At 61.9% G+C, this 10,375-nt stretch overlaps 1 protein-coding gene across 1 annotated transcript in view; it reads left to right on the plus strand.

Annotated features, from left to right (window-relative positions):
* The first annotated feature begins 5,404 nt into the window (after positions 1-5,404).
* The window catches only part of FA2H (fatty acid 2-hydroxylase), a 6,319-nt gene continuing 1,348 nt past the window's right edge, over positions 5,405-10,375 (plus strand). Inside the window, exons 1-6 of the mRNA XM_009643317.1 lie at positions 5,405-5,467; positions 5,869-5,964; positions 7,668-7,810; positions 7,919-8,025; positions 9,255-9,427; positions 9,894-10,146. Coding sequence (XP_009641612.1) covers positions 5,405-5,467; positions 5,869-5,964; positions 7,668-7,810; positions 7,919-8,025; positions 9,255-9,427; positions 9,894-10,146 — 835 coding nt within the window. The remainder of the gene's footprint in view (positions 5,468-5,868; positions 5,965-7,667; positions 7,811-7,918; positions 8,026-9,254; positions 9,428-9,893; positions 10,147-10,375) is intronic.

Here is a 10,375-nt window from a genome sequence, read left to right on the forward strand (position 1 = left end):
GGGTGCCCCAGGTCCAGGACATACAGAGTCCATAGGGTGCCCCAGGTCCAGGACGTACAGGGTCTGTGGGGTGCCCCAGGTCCAGGACGTACAGAGTCCATAGGGTGCCCCAGGTCCAGGACGTACAGAGTCCATAGGGTGCCCCAGGTCCAGGATGTACAGAGTCCATAGGGTGCCCCAGGTCCAGGACGTACAGGATCTGTAGGGTGCCCTGGGTCTGGGATGTACAGAGTCCATAGTGTGCCCTGGGGCCAGGCTCTGTGGGTCTGAGATGTACAGAGTCTATACGGTTCTCCAGGTCTGGGCTGTGTCGCATGTGAGCAGTGCAGGGTCTATAGAGCACCCCAAGCCCAGACTGCAGGGCGTACGAGCTGTACGGGGTCTATAGGGCACCCAGGTCCAGGTCTGAGCTCTATGGGACAGGGAGGTTGGGGGGTCTGAGTTGCAGGGGACACTTGGGGTCAGGCCTGTGGAGGGTCTGGGGCATCTGGGGCATGAGGGGTGTACGGGGCAGGGGGTGTTTGAGGCTCCTGGGGTCCTGCACGGATGGTGCCTGGGGGGTATGGCATGCAAAGGTCCCAGGGGCATGGGGTACGCTGGCACCAGGGGGGTCTGTGGGGCTGTCGGCATCAATGGGGCTGGGGTCTGTGGGGCCTGAAGTACAGAGGATCCCAAGGCATGTGGTGTCCGGGCTCCTCAGGGCCTGAGACAGAGCGTGCCCCAGGTGCACAGAGCCTGGTACCTACAGGGTCCCACCCCGTGGTCACATCCCACCCTGGCCGTGATGGGAGGCAGGGCTAGTGGGAGGCCCGAGTGTGCCAGTGTGGCTTGGAAGTGCTGGGGTCTCCAAAGGGGTGTGAGAGATGGGGACATGCAGCTTGGCGTTGGTTTTAGCAGGGCCATGCGGCACGGGGTGGGCGAGGGAACAGGGCACCCTTCCTGGTACCACCAGTGCTTGGCCAGGGACCAGGGGTGCTGGGGCTTGCTGGGGTTGAGTGGCCGCTGCTGGGGAGGAGCCCAGCCACCTCCCCAACTGTCCTGGTGCAGGGCAAGGGTGGCCGTGACTCACCACCGTCCCTGCCGTGCTCAGCCATTGCCCTGGCGGAAGGGAAAACGCCCCAGGGAAGCACCGCCGCTGGGTGAACTTCCAGGAGGCAGCGTGGCACCGGGCACTGACGCCCTGATTACCGGCCTTTGCTGGCTCAGGGTGCCGCAGCAGCAGGACCAGCCCAGCCCCCTTTGCCCATCCGGTGGCTGCTTTCCCCTTGGGACGTCCCGGCAGGGTTGGTGACCGGTCGGTCCCTCCAAGCTGGTTGTTTGCACTCCCTGGTTCTCCTCCCTGCGGTGCAGCCTCGGCCCCGACCGGCAGCAGCACCGCAGATGGGGCTTTGTTTGGCTTCAGTGCGATGCCTGCTCCTTCCCTGGATCCCGGTGATGGCACCTCCTCTGTTGGGACGCTCGTGGCTGCCACCTCCTTACAGGTGTGACAAGACCAACGGGTTGAGGCGAAGGAAGGTACCGGACAAACGAGTTCTCAGGCCGCAGCCTGCGCCAAGGGGAATTGCCACCGTCCCAATGCAAATACACAGTGTGATAACGCCGGGGTGCAGGGAGATCAGACGCTACCTGGCACCAGATAAACCATCCCAGGCTGTAACACGGAGGGGAGGGGGGGAAAAAGCTGCCTGCTGCATGGCGAGGCTGGCCATGCTGCGTCCGGCATGCACTCCATGTCTGAGCTGCCCCCCAAAAATCCCTTCTGAAGGGAGATGGGGGGGAGTCGATGCCTTGGTGGCGCTTGGGTTTTTGCTTTGGCTGCTTTTGGGTGGGCATACCCCGAGCAGCCCTTTGAAAGAGGCATTGCATGGCCCCAGCCTGGCTCTGGACCCACCACAGCTTTGCTGGTGCCTCTCCTTGCCTGTCAGAGGTACCAGGGCTGCACCATCCCCATGCCAAGGGAGATGGGACCCTGTGGTCCTGCAGGCATCCAGCATCCCCCCCTGCCTGGGGACTTCGAGGGTTTTAGAAAGAGGGGTGAAAGGGAAGATGAGAGCCAGCCTTCATCCTGCTGGCACGCCTCTCTGCACCCCTTCCTGTGGCGCTCGGGAGCTCGGCTCCATCCTTTGGCCACAGGTCCCTCTTCTGTGTTGCCCAGCTCCGTTCAGCTAAGGACAGATTAAGCCCCAAACTTTTTATCTATGCCAACAGAGCGCATAGGGGAGATCAAAGCGAGAAGTGGTAATTACCCAAACTAGACAGTGGATTTTAGCAGCCTTGCTAGAGGGAGACTGGATCATCTAATTACCCCTCCAATTTATGCAATGAGAGACTTTCATCACAGCCTCCTTGGGGTGCGTGATGTGGCCGTGAGTCACGGTAAATCCCCTGCCCCTCTCGGGGTTGGTGTCCTACCCTTCCTCCCCCTGTGTTGCTGTGGGACGTAGGTGCTCGCACGTTAAGTGGAGGTGATGGAACAAGAAGAGGAGGCTACTTTTTATTATTGTTGTTCCAACAAGTTAAATTCAACTTCCTTTTAACAGTCCTGCTGCGCCCTGTGTTTAATGGGCTGGGACGCAGCTCTGCCAGCCGCTGCCCCGGGACTGCGATGCCACTGGGATGGTGGCACTAGGAGTGTGTCACTGCAGGCGGGGACCTCGCCTGGGCTCCCCCTGCCCCATGGGGTGTCCCTTGTGCTACGTGCCCGAGTCCACGTTGCCAGTGCAGCTTGGCCCACGTGGGTATCAGCAGTTTGAGCCTCTGAGGAGCCTGGTGAAGGTGCCGGAGGCTCCGGGGCGATGTGGGGGCATGGCAAGGGCTCCGGCGGGGTTTCACTCACTGGCCAAACAGGCACGGGTGGAAAAACTGGGTCCAGGCTGCTGGTGGAGCGGCTGTTTGCAGGCAGCATTGCCCCGCTTGGGCCAGGGAAGCATTTCCAGCTCTTCCCCTGCCCACGTCCCAGCCACGTCGGACCCCGTGCCAGACCGTCCCTCCTGTCTCTGCCTGCTCCTATGGCAGCTGGATTTTTGTCTGTCTTTTAACACCCCGAGCCCTGATGTGGGGCAGCACCAGGGCGGCGTAGCTGGCGTGAGACCAGTGCCGTGCTCTCCACAGCCCTGCCTGTCCCACGCAGGGCGGCAGGATGCTCGGAGGTGGATGCCGGGTCACCCGGTCACCACACCGCGCCGTGCCCCGGGTGTCTGGCTGCGTTCCCTCCCGGCAGGAGAGCCGGCACCTCGGCGGTGCTGCCGCTCACCGGGGCGGCGGCACAGGGAGGCAGCGCTTCATGGGCATTAACTTTCCCTTCGTTACGTCAGACCTCTTGCACATCTCTTCTGGCAGGACCTGTTTGCCTGGGGATGACTCGGCTGCATCAGCGTCACCCATGGGAGACAGGCAGAGCCCAGCGCTTGCAAAGATGCATTCAGCCTTCTTTGAACCCACCTTTTATTTGGAGGAGGAGGAGGAGGACAGGCAGAAGCCCCAGGGCTGGTCCGGGTGCTGGTGGGGCTCGGTCCCCGCTGGGCCCCTGTGTGCTCGGGGCAGGCAGGAGCATGCCCTTGCTCTGGGGAGCAAGCCAGGGCACGCCGGCATGGCTCGCACCCCGGTTGCGCCATGGCTACTGGTCCTTTCGGTGCCAGGCCTGGTGTGAAGAAGAGGAGAGCATTCCTCCTGCTCAGCAGCAGAGGAGGAGGCGGCAACTCGGGTGAGGCCGGGTGCTGGAAGGGAGCTGCCGTAGCACGCAGGGTGGTGGCACCTCACTGGTGGTACCCGACCCCTCCAGCCCAGGTGCTGCTGGTGAGGTGGGGTCTGAGCCCCCTGCCTGCCTCCCTGACCTGGAGGACAGGGAAGCCCCCAGCCACAGCGCAGTGCTCGGGCAGGCAGGGGAGTTGGAGGTGTGGGGACCTTTAGGAAAGGGGAGGAGAGGTGCTGGAGTCTTGCATCAGTCCGGCTTTCTTAAGCGTCCTTCCTGCTGCTGGAGATGCTGCAGCACAAGCGTTGAGGTGGAGAGCGTGGGCTCCTTTCTTGGGGGATGGAGAAGCCTCCTCTCTTAAAGCCAGATTTCCTTCCAAAGCCCCCACTCGGAAGAGGCAAAACCATAACTTGACCATCCTTGGCTGGAGTTCAAGGCATCCCACCTCCCCCGGGGTTTCGGGATGCCTGGCTGAAGGACAGAATGTGCAAAGCTGAAAATAGCAGTGGGGACCCTTGCAGGGGGAGAGGGGGTGGTCCATGGCACCAGCTCGCTCCAGCGCTCTACCTGTGGTAAAATTGATGCCTGCTCAAGTCCAGCCTGGCTGGAAATATCCCCCGCCCTGCCCGCTCCCCCAGGGCGAGGGGCCACCTTGGTGCTAGGTAGCGCAGCTCCCGTACCGTTGGGATGAGGCTTGAAATCTGGCTCGCCCGGGAAAAGGGGTGGGACCCCAGCCGGCAAGGAGTGCCCGCTGCCGGCAAACGGCACCCAGGCTGGGCCTCAGCGCCACCAATACGGCACGGAGTAAAGTTCTGTCTGCCCCAGAGAGGTGACGCTGGTCTTCCTTCGTCCCAGCTCCTCCTGCGGCGGCCAGGTTGGGGGGGTGTTATTCACAACAGGGATGTGATGCGCTCGTGTCCCTCAAGGGAATTGGGTCCCTCTTGGAGCAGTGGGGACAGCATCCACTGCGGACCCCTGCTTGCACCACGGCTGCTGAGAGAGAACCCTTCCTCGCTGCGCGGCTGGGAGCCCCAGCAGGCATTGCTGTGCTGGGGCTGCCGGGCTGCACCGCGCTGTTCCCTGCTGCCAGGTTAACGGGTAACTCAAGGTGACAAAGCGGGAGAAAAGGCATGTTTGGCATGTCCTGCCCCGGGATGCTGGCAGGCTGCCGGTGCTGCTGCCGGGGGGCACGGCCGGCTTGGGGCTTGCAGGAGCACGCTGCAGCCTCGCTGAGCCCCCAGCCGGCAGCAGAGCTGGTGCCAGAGCTGGCACGGCCATGGGAAGGAGGCCGGTGCTGGCAGCCAGCGATGTGTTTGCTTCCAAACGTCAGACAAGGCAGGTTTCTCCTGTTTCTCAGCCAGCCCTGGCAGCGGGACCGCAGCCTGGGCTTCATCCTGCCACCGCCGCCCCAGCGCGTCCCCTTTTCAGCCAAAACCAAACACCCACCCCATCTTGCATAGCCTGTGGCGAAGGTGCCCGTCCCAGCGCCACCCTGCAAAGGGCACTTTGCCTTTTCCCCAAGGGTGGACTCCCTCCCACTGCATTTTTTCCCCCGTGCCTGGAGCCAGGGTGGTGGCACCAGCAGTGCCACGCTCCCCGGCTCTGCCAGCCCAGCTTCCTTGGGGTCTGAAACTCCAAGCTGGGTTTTTGCTGGAGAGCAGCGGGGTGGGGAGGAGGGAGCCCAGTGCCAGCACGGTGAGCACTCACCTGGCGATGCCCCTCACTTTGCTGGCAGCAGCGCTGGCACGGGCTGGGGCTCAGCTGGGCTGCGGGAAGGTGAGCTGCGCCACGGCACTGCCCCTTTGCCAGGGGAAAGGCTGGCTGAGGGCCTGGGAAGCCTCCGCTTTGCAACGCCCAAGCACCGGCAGCTGGTGCCCTGCCAGCAGCATGGAGGGGTGGTCTGAAAAGCAGGCTCGGGGGGAGGCTTCCAGGCAGAGCCGTGCGTGCAATACTCGGTGCATGGTTCAAAGGGCAGCACGGCTCGCCGGCAACCGCATCCCTCAGGAACCTGCTCTGCAGGAACTGACTGACTTAAATTCATCAGATTTTTTCCCTTATTTATTTAGCAGGCAGGCGCAAGCGAGCTCTGCCCGTGCCCCTGAGTGGCACGGCCACCGCCATCCCCAACCGCATCCGCCACCGACATTTCACTGCAGGGTTTTTCCTTCTCTTTTCAGAGCCACCCCGAGCCGGTGGATGAGAAGGTGGTGGGTGCTGCTGCCCAGACCCCAGCACGGATGGATCCCCGCTGTAAAACAGTGGATGTGGAGAAGGTAAGAGCCGGGGGTTTCTCCAGCGTGGTGTTCGCTGGAGGGCTCCCGGGGGAAACCAGGTCTCCTCCTCCCCATAGGCTTTCTGCTGACTCGGGGATGGGAGGGATGCCGGGAGGGAGCCGATCCGGCTGCTCCTGCCCTTTCTCCCAGCACGGACGACGTCGCCCGTGCTTCATTGCCCAGGCGTGGTCATGCTGGGAGGCTCCCGCCGTGGCGGCGTGGGCAGAGGTGGCTTCCTCTGACAGCGGCTGTGCCCTTCGAGCGGGACGTGCTGCCAAGCCGCACCTTGCTTGCTTGCTTTATTGTTTTGCTTGCTTTATTTATTTGTTTCATTTTTTCCTCTTGACTGAGCACCCATAACGAGCACCAAGGGATCCCCCAGGCCGGGCAGGGCAATCCCTGTGCAATCTCCCTGCCAGCTCCTCTCTGAGCATGCCACAGGATTTTGTCCCCAACGTGCCTTTGGACACCCCCGTCGTTCGTGGCACTGTCTGGCCGCTGTGCCTTGCACAGCCCCAGCTCCTTGGGGAGTGTGCTTTTATCTTGCAAAAGGATTTTTTTTTTTTTTTTTTTGAGCAGAACACCTTTCGCCCACCCCTCTTAATATTTTGCTGCCAACCGCATTTAAAAGCGAATCCGCCATCCCAGAGTGAACTTTTTGCTCTAACTTTTCCCCTGCCTCCCCGATGGAGGGTGTCTCCATCCCCATCCCTGCACCCGCTGCGGGCTGGGGTTATTTCCCCTCCTCTGGGCAATTGTGCATCCGCCCCTGCCTGGAGCAGAGCCCCAAAAATGCTTGCGGCCACCTCGCCCTGAAACGCCCCGAGCTGAGCCGTCCCCTACAACCACTGCTGCTAAATAACCACCATGTGGCGAAGGACGGCCGATGGAGAGCTGCTAAGCCTGGGGCATGGCCAGGCGAGTGTGACTTCTGTCCCAGGGCAGGGGTGGGACCAAGAAACCACCTTATCTGGCTGGGCCAGCAGAAGACGCGTCTGGGGATGCCGAGCAGCGGCGGAGGCGGTGCTGTCGGTTGGGTGTCTCTGTTTTCGTCCCATGCAGGCATGCGCGCCTGCACAGGTTCCTTCTTGCTCTTGCAGCTGTCTGAATGCAGCCGTGTGCTGGAGCAGCAACTGGCATTGGCATTCCTATCCTGCATCCCTGCTCCCCATCCCTTTCTGCTTCTCTCCTCGCTGCCGGAGTGCCTGAACGGCTGTGGCCACCCCGTCTGTCCTCTCCGCAAGGAGAAAAGCCCTTGGCCAGGACAATGCCCTAGGTTCGGGCTCCGTGTCCTACCGGCAGCTCGCTGGCAGGGCTAGCGAGCGGGGAGTATCGCTGCACACTATCTAATCTTGGCAGCTCCCGGGGTGGGGGGATAAGCCTCGATTATCGGGGTCTGATGCTGAGCCAGGTCTGGGTACAGCCACCTTCACCTTGAACCGCCGGCAGGTACCCGGTGGCACGCGGGCAAAGGCAGCCCCACGTTCGTGGGTAGATGGGGCCGATGTGTGTCTGGCTCTGCTTGCCTGCCCTGCACCAGCGCTTGCGGGGAGCTCAGGGCTGCTTGGAGCAAGAAGCAGCTGCTTGTGGGGCACGGGAAGGTGTTTGCAGCCCGAAATCCCACAGCTGCGGCACAGCTTTGTGCCCAGTACTGGGGTGGTGTGTGGGTCCCAGGGGGGTACAACTGCTGTCTGCTCCCTCAGGACCTGGTGGACTGGCAGAAGCCCTTGCTGTGGCAAGTGGGCTACTTGGGGGAGAAGTACGACGAGTGGGTGCACCAGCCCGTGGATCGGCCCATCCGCCTCTTCCATTCAGATCTTCTCGAGTCCCTCTCCAAGACAGCATGGTAAGCCCCCAGGGGTCTGCACTGTGCCCCAGCCGGTGCTTCTGTGGAGGAGGGGGTGGCTCGCCACCCCGTGGGATGCTCCCTCTGACTTCTCCCTCTCCCCCGTAGGTATGTGGTGTTCATGGTGTGGGCCCCCGTGGTGCTCTATCTCAGCTGGGTCAGCTACACCTCCCTCGCCCAGGGCAACACCAGGCTCTTCTCCTCCTTCACCACAGGTACGAGCAGCAGCAAAGCCTTTGCCCCCATTCCATGGGGGCAAATGCCATGGGTGGGGGGAGACCTCTGCACCCCTTCCGCATCCCTCCCTCCATGCATGCTCAGCACCAGCCGCATGTGAGAGCAGCGGGTGAGCCCCCGTCCCCACCACCACATCCCCTGCATGAAGCCATCTGCGCTGCTTTAAAGCCTGAGCTCGCCCCCCTCCCTCCCCTACTCTCACTCGCATGATTCGGTCCCCCGGGGGGGCTCGATGGAGGCGGGGAGCCCACTGGCCCAGGGTGCAGCTCACTCCTTCTTGCCTCCCTTCCCTCCATCCCCAAAAGCCAGCCCTGCCGGCGCTGTGGTGCGTGCCTCCCCCCGCTGACGCCCACCCCGAGTCGTGGCTGGATGCCGACGCGGCGGGCAAACAAACCCAGCTCTCAGCAGCGCCGGCGTCGCACAGTGCAGGGCTTGTTCGCCTGAAGCGCCTGCCCTTGAATCTCCCACTGTCTGCTCCCCCGGGAATAACAAGCGTGGCCGGGGCAGGCTGGCTTCTTTGTTGTGCTTGGGGTTTTGTTTTCTTTTTCTTTTTTGCTGGGCTCCCTATTTTTTTTGTAAGGTGCCACCCAGTGCCAGCTGTGCCCGGCCATGGGGTGGAGCGCCCACTGCACCGGCACCCCCCTCTGCTCCTTGCGGTATTCAGCACCTTGCTTCCAAGGGTTTGGTTTCCCCCCCCAGATGAACAGGTCTGGGGAGAATCTGAATTCTGCTAGCGAGGCTGCAGGGCTGGCAGCCAGCCCTGAAGGAGGAGGTGGCTGAAAAATGCTCTGTGGGGGAAAGTGCCCAACAAACCTATTCTTTTTCCCAAAAAATAAAAATGTTCCAATGCCAGCAATGCTGTTTAACTGTCGCAAGTGCTGCCTACGTAGTTAAGGTCCCTCCTGCCTTGTTCTGGGGCTGTCCCCGGGGTGCATGTTCAAGCCCTGATGCGGGGATCTGGGATGCAGGGGCAGAGAGAAGCTGACTGTTCCCATAAAGAGAGTAAATTAATGGGAATCAAGGGAAAATGTGGTTTGGAGCGGTGCTTGGGAAGGCAGCTCCCTGGGGAAGCTCGGGGCAGGAGGCAGACAAGGGGTGAGAGGGAGAGAGAGCCGAGCTTCGCCCAGACACTGATGGGAGGATGGTGATGGATAGAAGCACCCCTGCATCGCCTGCCCTGCTGACCGCTGCATGTCTCGTTGTGTAGAGTACTCCATCCCCGTCCACAAATACTACTTCCCCTTCATCTTCCTCCTGGGGATGTTCCTGTGGTCCCTGCTAGAGTACCTCATCCATCGCTTTGTCTTCCACATGAAGCCACCCGCTAGTAACTACTATCTCATCACCCTGCATTTCTTGCTGCATGGGCAGCATCACAAGGTGAGTCGCAGCTTACGCCTCCGCCGGCACCTGCTGGGCTGTGGGAACGGTGGCCTTCGCTCAGGCAGAGCCTGTCTGTGCGTGTCCGACGTGACTCCTGGCATCTTTGCCCCGAGCAGGGCCCTTACCCAATACCGGCAAGGGCTGCAGGACGGGCTCAGAAGAGCTGGAGTTAAACCTGCGAGCTCCAGTTGGGCAAGAGGAACGCCAAAAAAAGCCATGGGCTCCCTCTAGCTTTGCTAGAGGAAACATCCCCGTGGAGCTCAGGGGCCTGCCAGCCAAAGCCACCAGCTGCCCAGCCACCGTGGCTGCTCTCACCCCTGGGTACATCCTTTGGGGAGGGTTTCTGGGGGCTGCTTTGGCCTTGGCTTTTCCCAAATGGGCATTCCCAATGCTTGGCAGGGGTGTGCAGGGGACGTGGGGTGAGCTAGGAGCTGCCTGTCCCACCGTCCTTCTCTGCTTCCAGTCTCCCTTTGACAGCTCCCGCCTGGTCTTCCCTCCCGTGCCGGCCTCGCTGGTGATCGGCTTCTTCTACGGCGTCCTGCAGCTCCTGCTGCCTGAGGTGCTGGGGCTCTCTGTGTTCGTCGGGGGGCTCTGCGGCTACGTCATCTACGACATGATGCACTATTACCTCCACTACGGCTCACCAAAAAAGGGCACCTACCTGTACGGGCTGAAGGCTTATCACGTCAAGCACCACTTCGAACACCAAAAATCAGGTAGTGCCGCCTCTCCCGGGTGTGCTGGCAGGGAGGAGGGCTGTGGGAGCCCTGCCTGCCTGCCTGCGTGCAGCTGATGCTCAGAAATATTTGGTGTTTGAGATTTGGGATGGGGAAACCCGAGCACCGTGCGGCTGGGGAAGCGGCGTACGAGGTGCTGCAGCCCGGTGGGGCATGTTTCTCGACCCCCAGGTTGAGGACAGGGAGCCGGCGTGGTGCGGGGCCGGGG

This window comes from Egretta garzetta, unplaced genomic scaffold (assembly GCF_000687185.1).
Source record: "Egretta garzetta isolate BGI_Z169 unplaced genomic scaffold, ASM68718v1 scaffold27, whole genome shotgun sequence".
Lineage (NCBI taxonomy): Eukaryota > Metazoa > Chordata > Aves > Pelecaniformes > Ardeidae > Egretta > Egretta garzetta.